At 44.6% G+C, this 15,582-nt stretch overlaps 1 protein-coding gene across 15 annotated transcripts in view; it reads right to left on the bottom strand.

The window, feature by feature from the left end:
* Positions 1-1,909: 1,909 nt before the first annotated feature.
* PIKFYVE (phosphoinositide kinase, FYVE-type zinc finger containing) overlaps positions 1,910-15,582 on the bottom strand; it is a 194,361-nt gene continuing 180,688 nt past the window's right edge. For all 15 annotated transcript variants that reach the window (XM_075933821.1, XM_075933817.1, XM_075933820.1 and 12 more), the window contains 2 exons: positions 7,222-7,296; positions 1,910-5,593 (listed from right to left, as the gene is read on the bottom strand). In XM_075933821.1, coding sequence (XP_075789936.1) covers positions 5,478-5,593; positions 7,222-7,296 — 191 coding nt within the window. In that variant the 3' untranslated portion in view covers positions 1,910-5,477. The remainder of the gene's footprint in view (positions 5,594-7,221; positions 7,297-15,582) is intronic.

A 15,582-nucleotide genomic window follows, 5' to 3' on the forward strand; every position in this document is an offset into this window, starting at 1 on the left:
TGATGAGGCATCAAATGAGGAGCTGCAAGGGAGAAATGTGCCCTTAAATGGGAAACTGGAAGGTTGTGTTATTTCTTATAAGTAACTTGGGAGCTGAGGTGCCTAAGTCAAGGAGCTCTGGAAATTACCAACTACATCAGTAAGAGTATCCCCCAGGCCTCAAACTCAGGGAAGGGATTATTCCAGGCATTTGCTTACCAAGTTTTTAAAGATGGCAGCTTCTCTGAGCAGTAACTGTTTTAAAGCAGGGTGGGAAATGGATGCATAGCAACCCCCAGCCTAGCACATACACAGGGTCCCTCTTCTATGCTATGTAAATATGCAAATATAGAGATTTACTAGCCCTAGTGAGTGCTCTGTTGACCCAAATCTAATTACCGTTAAATCTACCAAAGTCCTTCCTGCAAGGGCAAGAGAGAGTCTCCAGAGAGGATTCAAACTACTTAGATCAATATATATAGCCCTGTGAGATTGTGGATCCTATGTAGGTCCAAATTTTCTATCTGCAAATTTGTGGAGCTCTACTGACATAGCCTTATACTCTCTCTCACTTAGAATGTCATGACTCTCCTGACATGGAGTCTACTAGCATCACCTATCCAGAAATGTGGAAGTCTAGTTTGTTCTTCAAACGGGATGTCCAATATGGTAGTATATTAAGGGCCAGATTCGAAGCCCATTCACTCCCATAGGCAGGGCTTGACAAACTGCGGCAAAATCTACTCGCCAGACCCGCACTGTGCCTACGCCAGACCCGCATTGTGCCTGCATACGCCGCCGGTGAACGGGACAACGTGCTGAAATCTACTTGCCATGGGCGAGTAGCTTCACTGATTTGCCGAGCCCTGCCCATAGGAGTGCTCATATAATCTTGCTCTAATTTAGGTGTTAGACCACTGTGCTCACTCGAAATTCAACTCATTGAGTAAGCAGCCTTTTTTCATTGGTTTTCTCTCTGTAGTAAGAAGAGGGTCTGAAACGTAAACACGTGTATCAAGCCTGTTGTGAGGCTGAATGCCTGGACTAAACTAGCTAATATGAAGCAAAGTCAGGTTGTGAGCAAGAGGCAGGCCATGCTCACAGAATGTGACAAGAACTCAGCTGATAAGCAGAAACACATGCCTACATGCTAGGCACAAGTCATGCAACATATTCCAGGGAGGTACCAGGACAACCCATTAAGAAACATCTTGGTACCAACACACTCCCCATGCTAAGTATAGGGTCAGGATGACAGCATGATGGACATGGATGATTTGATCAAACCAACATGCATAAGGCTGATGACAACTGGATGCATCTTTATATACATTACGCATCACTTCTAATGTATCTCAGAAGGGTTATCCAGCCTGGGGGGCATTGAAAGTCCTACCACTGACTGAGCTGAGACCACTGCAATGGGCACATGTCTTAGTGGTCTGGTAGAGCTGCTAGTGTAGATCTAGACTCTGCGTCATTGACAAACTTGGCCTGGTGCTTTCACACCTCACCTGATTTTGTGGTCCTTGGGGATTGATTCTCTTGGAGTCTGCTGGGCTGGCCAGGACAACAGCCAAACATCTCATAACAGCAACAAAACATAATTCAATGGTGACAACTGGATCATCAACAGCTGTCACTGTACTTGCAGCAAGAGACATGACAACTTTACACCTTTGAAAGTATGTCAACTCTGCAGCCAGGAGATGTGATTACAGCATGTGTAACCATATCCAAGCTACTTTAGATCTAGCATTAAATCAAATCTAGCTCAAGTAATTTTTTCAGACATCTTGCCCTAATGACATAACACAAATTGCATGTCTTGTTTAAATCATACCAGGGCACTGGCAAATATGAGTTTATTGGTTGTAATTTTGATAAAGTTCTTAGCAAATGTACATAAAGGAATGTACAGAATAGTAGGTATATTTTAATTACTTTATTGGGACTGCTATCTACATACAGTTCAGTTTTCCAAATAGTCAAGGCAATTGCTTTTAAATATCTTAACATGTCAGAATAATATAAAATACAGCTGGAATCAAGGTACAATAGAAATATATACACATTATGGTACATTGAGTGCTTTAGAATACGGTCAGTCTCATCACTGGTAACTCTGGGTGTCATTCTGCTATGCTTTCAGACATGTTGAGGAGCACGTCGTTAAGCACGTAACCGTTTGTCTCAAATGAGCCTACTCAGGGTTCATTAGGGTGGCAGAACCCAGCCCTAAGCCATTAAAAGAAGTTGTGCCATACAGATACTGCAACACAAGAATTGTTAATCTTACCTAATTCAAGAAGTAACATATTTGCCTGAACTCCCTAGACTGATACAACTGTTAAGGCAGCATCTAAAAGTGGGGCTTAATAACTGCAATTGTAGTTCATTTACTAGTCTATGTACATACACCTGTGTTACAAAACTGAGAAATCATTGCACTAAATGGAGCCATAATACTGTATGAGTTATAATCTCCCTCTATTAATACTTCAAGGATCCTGCACTAGCTCAGCTACAGCGGCTAGCATCTCACCTGCCCAGTGTTAGCTCTCATAGGAGTTTTCAGATGTGAAACACTGTCTTCTGTCCACAAAAATATTGCTGGTGACTTTCCTTTGGAGGAACTCAGTTTTGTAGTAGGAAATACTAGGCTAATTCTTACTTCTAATGAATAACATGTGTAAAGAGATGCCAGTCCCATTACTGTGATTTACACTACCTTTCTGTTGCACAGTATATAGTTAAGTGCTGCAATGCCTTTCAGCAGGTGTTGTCGTCTTGAACTTTGCCCCAATTGAATCAGATCAAATTCTTCAAATCTCAAAACCTTCAAGTTCACAGTTATTTATTTTCCAAGGCCAGCATTATTTATCAGTCTGTCAGCCCAGGACCAGTAATTTACTGCCTAAGCACTACCACTAAATGTCACAGGAAGATCTTGAGCTGATGTCAACTGGCATAACTCCACTGACTTCAGAAGCATACCAGTTTGTACCTGTTGAGGATCTGTCCCTGGATACAAGGGACATTTTCAGGTTTCAAGTAGTACTTCTGCAAAGCATCTGGGCAAAGTACACACTTTTTTGTTTTTTAAAGTCAATTCTACATTTTACTTTTTTCCTGTGGATCCCAATATTGGGAAATTTCCACTGTTATGTTAGAATTACAATTAACAGTTACTAATAACCTTAAGTAGCAGCATGGAGAGAAAACATATATCGCTTTAGAGAGAGCAACTATTCTTTGTACCCAAAATAAGGGCACTGCAGAGTCTAATGACTAACAGAGGGAAGAACTTGAATGTTACCCACGTTCAGATTTCATGGTAACACAACTGAGGAAAAAAATCACTTGGGCTAGAGAATAAAGTATCAATTAGCTTTCCTGGAAACTTGTAATATAGACTTCGGCAACCATATGGGTGTTAGGGGATATTTCTGGTGTGGAAGATGTATAGTAATGCTTTCCTCACCCACCCACCCACACGGAATGAAAACATGGTTGAGTTACTTCTTTTAACTAAGACTGCAGTTCCACGATACTGGGTAAGTCACTTGACCTTGTCAAGAGTCAGCTTGTCATAATGGGCAAAAAACCAAGCCTTAGTTGAAAGCCAGATCTATCCACAGTGTGACTCTGAAGTAAGCTTCAGAATTTCACAGCATCACTAGCTATAAACTAGTGCGGATGAGTAGCGGATCCAGAAACACAAACAAGCATTCTGAACAACGGGAATGAGACCTCTGTAGCTTAAATCCAAGTTAGATACTCTCCTTTCTCTTTCTGCAGGATGTCAACCAAATATAAGAATCTAATGGAGCTTTTTACTTGACAGGACATGAACACTACAGCAGCATTCTATCAATTCACAGCAGCTCAGCATCAACCTGCATTTTTATTTGAACAACCTGGTCAGGTCACCACTGCTGACATTTTTAATTGCTTTGCCCATCCTTTCTAACACACATACTTGGGTTCATGAATGACCATCAACCTGTTAAAAATCAGTTACTCAGTGCAGCTAGTATTAGTGACAGCAGATCATAGCAGATAATGGGTCTGAATACTTGTGCTGTTCCAGATGTTTAGTTTTAGCTGTGTCCTACAAAGTAAGTTTCAAGGACAATGGAATTTGCCTCTGACATCCATACAAACCTTCAATTCTACTGGCCTTTATTATATTAAAGCTAAAGTAAGTAAACTTTCATCACGTCTACAAAAAACAAGTAAAATGGATAAAAATGAAAAGTGCTTATTTTCAAGTTATGATTCACAGATCCCCACACATCTCACAAAAAAACACCTCCTAATTCAGTTTCCACAAAGAGCACCAACAAAATGGAACATTCATTTCAGTGCTGCAAAAGCAAATATTGTTGGTATTTTCCACCTGGCTTATAGGTATTAAATGTTACTGATGTCGAGATGTCGAATCTTGTCTTACAAATGTGAAGACAGTGTGTGCTGGCAAGACATTTTACTCTGAAGAAACGTGATGGTGAAAGTTATGTGGGAATGAAATGAAGTGACTGGAACTTCTCTTCAAGGGATGTTAGTGGCACCAGTAAGGCAGTATGATTCATAATGCAAGACCAGGTAGTGCCTATACCACAGAAGTCCCTCATGAAAGGATTAAGAGTCTGCTTCTGGGGCTTTGGGAATGTCTGGTTTATGTTCCTACTGTTTGCAGTGTCCTGAACTCACTCAAGATTGCTCCATTTCTATGTGAGGCTGCTGAAAACTACATTATGACATGCAGAGCAAATTGCACTTCACAGAAATGAATTTAGGAACATAAAAGAACATATGTTTAGGAACATAAAAGTTCAGTACAAATAAAAGGATAGCATAATGGTCATTGCTGACTAAAACAAAGGGTTTTTTTTTTTTACAGAAGACTGTAAAAACTGAACTTGCGAAGTGCACAACAGGACAAGTTATTCACTCTGATTCTTACAAGGTCTGCTTCAGAGCACTGCAGTGGTAATGATCTTAGTGAGTATGGATTTAGATTTTCCATGAACAGGATGCTTATTCCAAAGCTTTCTATGTCCCTTGCACTATCACACTGTACAATGATGCAAATCACATACACCCCTCTACAAACAAACTTACATTAGCCACTGTACAAGATATGCTTGCAGAATTCACCTGCTTCTCTGCAAAATGATGCCAACACCTGGTTTCAATGGTGTGATAAGAGGGACAGTGTACAGAAATCTGTATTGGATGATGGCCTCTTAACAGCAGAATTAATAAGTCACCCCATTCTCAATCTTCTTCAATAACAGCTGCCAGCCTTTGCTGTAATCCTCTCATGTCAGTAACTGAAGTGCAGGTAAGATACAGATTTTTAACTTGTGATGCACATGGCTTATGCAGATGCTGATGTGAGATCCTTTTGCCTACCACGGTTTATGTCCTCTTCTATCAGGAAATGTTTTCCTTCACAGCGCTTCCTGGTGCCCCACAACCTGTGCTTTAGCTCAGCAATTCAGACCAAGCCCTGTCCAATGATCTGGCACCATCAGGAAATACTTGTCCATTGCTTCACAAAACCTGGTCCGGTATAGTTCTGGAGAGACCACAGTTGGCATTTTACCTTGTGTTTAAAAAGACAAAAATGCCACAATTTCAGATTGATCAGAGTTCACAGAGGAAAAAAATCAGGTTTGCATTAAAGTAGAGTTTAGAGCCTGAGGCTCCATAGCATGGAGTACTGCACACACAATAAGAGTGGCCAACAGAATTGCCAGGCCTACTGTGCATGAGTGTGTGGGGGGCAGAGGGAAGTCTGCTCCATGCTTCAGGAAGGAGCAGGGTTTTGGGCAGAAGGGAGGGGACTTGGAGCTAGTGTGACGATGCGCCAGGGTTCCCCTCGATCCTGCAGCCCCGTAGCAGCAAGAACAGACTCTGCCAGCCAGTAGAATAGAGAGGGTTTATTGCTTCTCCAGGATACAGCACAGCACAGACCTGATGTGGCTACAGGAGTCAAGGCCAGGATGCTTCAGACCCCTTGAAATGGGGTGCCTGGATCCCTAAGCTCCCAGCTCCCCTCCTTAGTCTGTCTCCTTCATGGTTTCCAGCCAAAGCCTGCCCCTTCCCCCACACACTCACTTCCTTAGTTCCTTTGCTGCCCTCAACCAGTCTGACAAGTTGGGTCTTTGTCCACGTGATCTAGGCAGCCCACCTAGTGCTCACAGAGAGGCCAGTAGGGGTCATCTACAGCCCACAGCATAGCAACCAGCAAGGAACTGACACTATATCACAACATGTGGATGAGTCCGTGGGAATCACACACCACAATATAGGGGGGCACCGGGTTACAGAGCAGACAGCATCCCCACTACGTCACAGCTAGTCTCTCCCAACCAGTCCTTCAGCACTGCCTATAGCGTGCCACCAGAGGCTTCACCATCCATTTAAAGGGCCATGGACTCTGGCTGCCACTACAGCAGTGTCCAGGAGCTGCAGGCCTTTTTGAATCACCAGGCAGCTGCTCTCTTCTCCCTCGCCCTGCCAGGTCAGTGGGAAGTGACATGCCCTCTACAATGTGAGGCAGAGCTGAGGACTGAATAGTCTCCAGTGTCCCAGCCACAAGACTTCTTCCTGTTGGTCTGCAGCCAGTCCACTGTAAGCACTTCCCCTCCGAGCTCTCCACCACTGGCAGTTTACTGACATTACAAAGTCACATGGCCAAATACTCCTTCTGAGAGGAACTCAGAACACAATGAGTAGTGAGGGCCACATCGACATTGTGTGGGAAGGCAGTGGTTATAAAGTGCCATGATATCCCAGGGGAAGAGGAAGGGAGGTAGATGCAAGACAAGAATCAGTTCTTCTAGGCCCACAGAATGGGGGAATTTTCACAGAAGAGATTTCAATCCCAAAAACCAAGAAACAGCCATATCTGAATCTACTCTAAAGAGATTAGTTACCTCTGCAAATAATCCAGCAATAGATATGGACATGTTACTCTAAGACAGGAGAGCAGCAGGATAGGAGGTGACTTTGCTCCTCCAGCAGTATGGCTATTAACAGTATCAACCACGTTATGAGAACACAAGGCTCTTATGCTGAGCATAGTCTTTGGAATGAGGGACAAGAGTTGCAACATAAGTTTGTATGAGAGAGATGATGGCGTGTGGGGGGAGGGAATACTATTTCCCTCAAATCTGCCAATAGTAGGATACATAATCCGAAAAAACATGAAATGTAACTTGGTCTCACCTTGTCCTCCCAGGATACCCGTGGACTTTACCACCATTTCAAGCTTTTTGTCCCAGGTAAATGTGCGAATGTAATCTGTTACAAATACAGGAAGGTGTGTCATTAAGCTCATATTTCAAATACAGATATTTCTAGATAATTATAAATATATTTCTGGTATATGGCAGAAAACATCAAGTTATGAGTCTTTGCTGCCAACATGACAATTTCACATCTCTCTCACACACTGGCAGAGAAAATAGCTCAACAGTCCAAAGAGAACAGACCAGTTATTCACTATGTACACACTTGAAAAAAGTTAGGACAGTCTATATAAACAGAGTATATAAATTAATCTTCATAAGCAAAAGAAGGGAGGGTTACTTACCTTGTGCAGTAACAGAGGTCCTTCAAGATATGTGCCCCTGTGGGTGCTCTACTTCAGATGTCTGTGTGGCACTCTTATTTGGAGGCTTTTGGTAGCAGTGTCTGGTTGGGTCGCACATGTGCTGTTCCAGGCAGTTAACTAACGCTTTGCAACTAACTGCCTCTGCCTCTCCCTCTCCCCATTCCTCCTTTGCTGTAAAGACTGATTAAGAAATACTGAAGTACAGGGGTGGAGGGAGGACAGTGGAGCACCCACAGGGATATAAATCTCGAAGAAGCACAGTTACTGCAAAAGGTGAGTAAACCTCTCTTCTTCAAGTGCAGTCTCTGTGGATGCTTTACTTTAGGTGACTTCAGAGCAGTGCCCTCCAATGGAAGCAGGAGGCTTCAGAGTTTGAACAGCTGGTAGCTCCCTCTAGGCACTGTGCGCCCCAGTGGAGGGAGAAGACTTTGCGCACTCTCCTGCTCCCAGGCCAATCAGGACCTGAGGGTGGCGGAGTACACAAAGTCATTTGCTGTTGCAAATGACTGATGACTCCCCTTAGGTGCTGTGCTCCCATAGCAAAGGGGAAAGTGAGAGAGGGGGAACCACCAGCCGCTATGAACAGCATCAGTCAAGGTCTCAGCAGGGCAGGCCAGATTAAACAACCCGGTGGGCCGTATCTTGCTCACCCCTGTTCTAGTGGAATGAATGCGAATCCCTGTGAGGGGTTGGCTATCACACTGAAAGTAGCAGAGTTTTTGCAACTGGAGATCCACTTAGATAATCTTGTTTAGAGATGGCACACCCTTTGCAGCATTCAGTGATAACTATGAAGAATCTATGTGTTTTAAGGAATAGTCTAGTCCTGTCTATGTAAAAGCCAGTGCCCTCTGAATGTCAAAGAGTATGAAACATGTAATGTCTTCTCTCTGGGTGGGTTTTAAGGTAGAATGTTGGCAGGTAAAAAGGCTGATTGAAGCGGAAAGACTATTTTTGGCAGCAATTTGGAATGTAATGTGAGGGATACCTTATCCTTAAATACCATGACACTTCCTAATTCTCCTGTATATCTGGCTGATTTAATTGCCATAGGGAAAGCTACTTTCATGGAAAAGTGGAACACGTTTCCAGTGGTTTGAATTGAGGAGAGGAGAGGGCTCAAAAGACCAGGTTCAGGTCCCATAGCGTGGTGGATTCACAGAGGTCAAGGTAAGAATTATTGAGTGCTTTGAGGAAATGTGGATCAAGGATGGTGATACTGGGATGCATGTCATCTGTTTTTGTTGGTACTGTGCCTTAAACAATTTCCATTTCAGGGCATACATGTGATAAGTTGTTTCTCTGTGATTGTGTAAAAGTATCTTTTGTACCTCCTGTCAACCACAAAAGCTGGCCAACACCTGGGGACTAAAGGGTTAAATATGTCTCCTGTCCCTAGCCAGGTATCTGGTCAGTCAATGGTAACGCAGATAGGAATTTCAAACTGGGACAAAGGAATTTTTAATCTTTTTCCCTCCTTTGTCTGAGTCAGAGCGGTTTCTTCCAAACAGGGAGATGGGAAGGCCTGTCTCTCTCCAAGAAAAGTCTTCTCAAAATGTGTAAGCAGGGAAAAGTTTAGTTAGCCCATAAGGTTTTACTGTGTTCTGGTTTGGGAATTCGGAATTGATGTCTGTGCTGTTTCTCTCTTTTGTAACTAAGTTTTGAGCCCATGGGGAGGTCCCCCATGAGTATATCAATTGGTGGCTCTTACCATCTAGCCACCTCAACTATGCTTGCAACGGTAGTATTGTTTTGATAATAAAAGTTTGTTTTCTTTTTTTAATTAATAAGTATTGGTTCATTTTTGTGTCCTAGAAGGTTTGTCTGTGTGTGTCTACCTGTCTGACAGAAGGGCAACTATCACAGGCTGCAGCTTGTGTTCTCTTTTCTCAAGCTCTTTTTGGGGGAAAGAGCTTGAGGTACCCTTGAGGTTTTAGGAAGGAGGTTTCCCAAGTGATCTCTTCCCTGGTTTTCTTGGAATGCTTGGGATAGTCCCCAAAATCTGGGTATTAGGATTGGGGGGGGGGTTGTACCAAAGCCTGTAGAAATAAGGTTTTGGGGTACTTTTGCAGGCCCCCACTTCTGGATTTGTCATGTCAGAGTGAGGAACAGTCTTGACATGGTGGCAGAGCTGTGGGGTCATTTTGAGAACCTAGGATTTTAAAAGGACACAGGTTTTTCTTGAGAGTAGTTGAAAGCTTTGGAGGTTTCTTTTTTCTTTTGTTTTCTGTTGCTGCCCTGGGGAAAGGCGCACAGAAGGTTAAGCCAACACCAGACAAGTTTGTTTTTCTCTAGCTTTTTGGGCAACTGGATTGCTAGGCTAGAATAGGGCAGGGAAACAGCCCAGTGCATGCTTTTGCGGTCGGGCAAAGTGGCCCTACAACAACAAACCCTTTCCAAGTGACACCCTGAGGTAGAAACAGCCTCAAATCAAGGAAAGATGTCTAGCTCTAGGACAGATTCACCCCCCCCAAGGAGGGGTGACAGGAGCATGTTCCTGCAGGCCGACCTCTAACTAAGGAAGAGCTGGAGCTCTTACTATGACTGAAGCAACTATTTGTGAATAATTATAGAGATGGAGCAAATAGAGGCAGAGACGAGGCAAGCGGAAATAGAAGCACATTGCTGAAGTGAAGGCCATAGTGGAAATGCTGAAAGCTAAGCAGCTGAGCACTCCAACATCACCAACTAGTTACCCTGCTCCCACAAATGTTCCAGTCATTGTTCAACACCCCAGGAAATTCCAGACACAGAGAATGGAAAAACAACAGAGACTGTATCCTCCTAGGAGTTCAGTGTACAACCGTGTGGGTATGAGGTGTGATTATGGCATGGCAGATTTGTGTAATTGGGCAGATATTTCAACCTACCCCCAAAGCATTTATGGATGCAAATCTTCTGTGTTACCTTTAGCTAGCAGGGTTTGTGAAAGGGATGAGTGTGATTCTGAGAAGTTGTCTGTGGCTAGTCAGTCCTACTATAACTTAGGGGAGAGCTTCTCTGAGGGTACGTCTACACTACAGCGCTAATTCGAACTAACTTAGTTCGAATTAGTTAATTCGAACTAAGCGAATTCGAACTAACGCGTCTAGAACTAAAAACTAGTTCGAATTAGCGTTTTGCTAATTAGAACTAGCATGTCCACATTGAGTGGACCCTGAACAGGGCTTAAGGATGGCCAGAAGCAGTGCCGGCAAGGCATCAGAGGAGGACTTAGAGCATGGAGATGCTGTCTCAGGCTAGCCGAGGGCTGCGCTTAAAGGGACCCGACCCCCACCCCGGACAGACAGTTCTCAGGGGTGCCCTGCTTGAAAACCAGTCCTGGCTTGGAGTGCCCGGAGTGCCCACACTGGGCACATCACACCACTCGGCCATCAGACCGGCTGCACTTGCCGCAGGCTGCCATCTGGGGAGAGGGGACAATTGGGGGGCTGCAGGAGTGCTTCCACCCCCAGAAGCCCGCAGAGCCAGCCCAGTCCTCCCCATCGGGGGCTCGTACCCCATTCCTCCCTCACCTCCTTCCACTTACCCCTCCCTAGCCCCCCTTCCTGATGTACAAAATAAAGATAACGTTTCTTCCAACATTGACTCTGTCTTTATTGAACAAAACTGGGGGAGACTGGGAAAAGGAGGTGGGAGAGGGGAAGAGAAAGGCTGGGAGAGGGGAGGGCAACTAACATGATCAGGGGTTGGGAACAGGTCCCAGATGAAGAGAGGCTACAGAGACTGGGACTGTTCAGCTTAGAAAAGAGGAGATGGAGCGGGGACAGGATAGAGGTCTCTAAAAGCAGGGGTTGGGTGGAGAGGGTGCATTCAGAAAAGTTCTTCATGAGTTCCCCTAAAGAAGGACTAGAGGACACCAAAGGAAAGGAATGGGTAGCAGGCTTCAAACTAGTAAGAGAAAGTTGTTGTTCACAAAGCAAATAGTTAACTTGTGGAACTCCTTGCTGCAGGAGGCTGTGAAGGCTACAACTAGAACAGAGTTTAAAGGGAAGTGAGATCAAGTCATGGAGGTTGGGTCCATGGAGTAATCTTAGCCAGGGGGTAGGAGTGGTGTCCCTGCCTTGTGGAAGACTGGAGAGGGATGGCACGAGACAAATGGCTTGGTCACTGTCTTCGGTCCATCCCCTCCAGGGTCCCTAGGGTTGGCCGCTGTCGGCAGACAGGCTACTGGGCTAGATGGACCTTTGGTCTGACCCAGGACGGCCATTGTAAGCTCAGGGCTCAGGGTCGGGGGTCTCAGTGGACCCCCTTGATTATCATGCACACCTGCTCCTGGGTGGCCAGGCTGGCAGCTCTCCTGCCCTAGCCGGCCACTTTCCTGTGCCTAGTGCGGAGATCGTGGACAAGATCCACGATGTCCACACTAGCCCAGGAAGGTGCCCGCCTCTTGCGGTCCCGGGCAAGCTCCCGGGAGCTGCCAGCCTGGTCCCGGGAAGAGGGGGTGGGCTGGGGGACATCGGGTGGGTGGCTCTGTGCCGTGCCAGGTGCAGGGTCTGCTGGCTGGGTGCTGGCAGGCTTGCACCTGGCACGGGCACCATACCCAGCCCGTGCCCCTTTAAGGGGTCCAGGGCCAGGAGGGGGGCAATAGAGTTTCCCTGGTGTTGGCCAGAGTGGCCACCAGGGAAACCTGGGGAGGGCTAGCCTCCCACTAATTCGAATTAAGGGGCTACACACCCCTTAATTCGAACTAGTAAGTTCGAACTAGGCTTAATCCTCATAAAATGAGGTTTTCCTAGTTCGAACTAAGCGCTCCGCTAGTTCGATTCAAATTCGAACTTGCGGAGCGCTAGCGTAGCGCCTATGAATGTTAGTTTGAACTAACGTCCGTTAGTTCGAACTAACATTGTAGTGTAGACATACCCTGACTGTTTGCCTGAGGGAGATGGCTGTTTGTCTATGCAGGGGAGCTGTATGTTTGAGTAAGATTTCTGCATGTCTGCCTGATGCCTTAGAGGTGAGGTCTTGGTGTAGGGGACGGCCTGAGTGCTGAGACAACAGATGAAGCAGAAGTGGGAGGAATTGAGTAATGCACAGTCATCCTGAGGAGATAAGGATACCAAGTTTGGCAAGAACATGCAGGGGTTATTAGAATTACTGTTTACCCATCTAGTCTGATCTCAGATCTACCAGGTTCAAAAGACGGAAGAGAGGGAATGCACAAAGAAAGGGGGTGTTCCACTTGAGGAAGAATGCTTCACCTAATGCAGTGGTTCTCAAACTTTTCCGCATCACACCCCCTTTTTGATTTTTGAGAAACCCTCAGGCCCCGCCTCCCAAAAAAATAGCAGCAAAACTTGAGGTGGGATTGACGGGGGGTGTGGTGGGTCGCCTTGCGCCTCCCATGGAATTTCTTCATGCTCCCAGGGGGCACGCCGCCCCCGCCTCCCCCCCCCCTCGTCCCCCCCGTTTGGGAACCCATGACCTAATGACTGTCTGTGAAGGCCTGCCCTGGAGTAGAATTGTGAGTATTTGGCACTCTGGGTGGTTGCAAAGAGGTTTATTTTGGGCAACTCCCACTGTTGGAAAATGTATAGGGGGATTGTGCTGAGCTCCCACTCTCAGTCCTGAGAAAATTTTCAGCTAAAGGCATCCACTATGGCAGTCTGACACAGGTAGGTAAACTACGGTGATGTGGATATCGTGTCTAATGCACCATCGCCAGAGTTGTATGGCTTCCACAGAAAGGGGATATGAACATGCTTACCTCACTTGTCTGTACAATACAGACATGCATGTGGTTCATGGCTGGTCTGTATAATACATAGCTTGCATGTGGTTTGTGTTCAGTACTTTTACTGAAAATAGTCTTTGCCAATAGTAAATCTGAGAAATCTGTAGTGTGGGGGATGCATTTGTTATATGAAAATCCTTGAGGTTGAGGGCTAAGAACCAATCCCCTCTTTCTAATGCTGGGATTATTGTGCCTAGTGTGACCATCTTGAATTATTGCGTTTTGACAAACTTGAGTCCCCTGAGGTTGAGTATTGGTCTCCATTCACTGCACTTTGTGAGACAGTAGTGGGAATAAAACCTTCATCCCTTGTTCGTGTTGGTTCAGGCTCTCTTGCTCCCAGTTGCACAAGGATTAGGAGGGTTGGTTGCATGGCATCAGCTAACTGCCTTGAATAGTGTGAGGCAGGGACCGTGCACATGTGACCTAACCAGGCACTGCTACCAAAAGTCTGACTATGAGCACAGGAGTGCCCAGACACCTAAAGTGAAGCACACAAAGAATACAAGATGCCAAGTTGAAGGTTACACTAGGTCCCAAGTTAGTTCTGTAGATGTTGAATTTGAATGTACTCTCAAATCACTTTAGTATGACATGTACCACTATTTGAGAAACAGTGTGACATGTAGTCCGAGAGATCCATATGCTTAAATCTCTGCTATTTATCCTATCTTCATCATCCAACAGAGGCAAGTAAGTCTTCCATTATGCCGACAATATTGTATTGTCACCATTTGTTTCAGAATACCCAGTCATCTGATAAAAAATGCTACCTAAATAGCTTTACAAATGCAGGTGGTGATTATTCATAGGAAAAAAACCAGAGCTGGCGGTGAGCAGATAAGATAAATGGATATGGTACCCTTTTTCACTACATTATCTTACACAGCTCTTGGTACCACAGAGAGAGCTCATCATATGAAGAGATTCACTACTCAAAGTTGGGTGTTACTGCTTAAGCAACTGTGGGAATAAAAACGCAAAACAGAGTGAAATACTCCTCAATGCATTAATTTTCGATGGAGAGCTACAATGTCACGCTTATTTTCATTATACTATTAGGAAATAGCCTCAATATTGGTAGGTTTTTTTTCCCCACTTTGAGAGCGCAAAGCTCATAGGTTTGTGCAATTTCCAACTGTATTTGCTTTAAAAAAGTTGGCTTTGTTTTTAAGAAAATCCTGGAACTCAATTATGGAAACCAGTGAGGCCATCTAAATCTTTCCCAGGCCATTGCAAGAGAGCTCGCTTCCTCCAGGACATTTAGTTTTGGCCAGTCTACTTCAGTGTTGTTTATTTTACTTCTACACAATTAATAGAAGTACTGGCTTACATTTAACGTACATGGGACATTTTGGTCTGCTGCTTTTAACTGAATAGAATTTTGACCTCAGTTCTTCCAACTTTTAAAAGCTGAAAGCCATTCTGATAGCTCAATAGGAAGCACAAAAAATTCCCTAACTCCCATCTTCAGACCTCAGTTTGAAAACCTCCTTTGCAGTGAGCTGGTATCTTTATTTTGAAATCCTATTATCTCCTAAGGGTTTCAGACATAGAAAATGTACTAAGGGATATGGTGGATACACTATCCAAGTCTTTTCCTTAAGATTGGTGGTCTATGATGTATTCTACTTCATCCACAATTAGATGAGATTAAGGAACGACTAGGGGAAATTGTACAACCTGTGCAGTGTGAAGGTAAGACTAGACAATAAGGACCCTTCCAATCTTAAAAAAGAAAAAAAAAAGAAATAAAATCTATGCATTTTTCTAGGTACTTCTCTAAGTTTATTACAAGTTGATTGACTTTACCTCAGTAGGATTTAAATAACCACTCAGCTTAGACAGGAAAGGTAGTGAAGAGTATATAAAGGCTATACTTCCTATTTTAATATGGACTTTGACTCCAGAGCATGTGGATTATTCACAAACTTGACTTTCCTTTAAAAGACTGCAGAAAGGTACTCACTATGCATGTTAGCATTTATATAGCTAGGGACGCAAGCCAACAGGCAACTCAGAGAGAAAGGAAAGGAGTGAGGGAAATTATTACACTTCCACAGTCAGTGAACATAAGAACATAAGAACTTAAGAACGGCCGTACTGGGTCAGACCAAAGGTCCATCTAGCCCAGTATCCTGTCTACCGACAGTGGCCAGCACCAGGTGCCCCAGAGAGGGTGGACCGAAGACAATGATCAAGCGATTTGTCTCCTGCCATCCCTCTCCAACCTCTGACA

Source organism: Pelodiscus sinensis, chromosome 7, assembly GCF_049634645.1.
Source record: "Pelodiscus sinensis isolate JC-2024 chromosome 7, ASM4963464v1, whole genome shotgun sequence".
Classification (NCBI taxonomy): Eukaryota; Metazoa; Chordata; order Testudines; family Trionychidae; genus Pelodiscus; species Pelodiscus sinensis.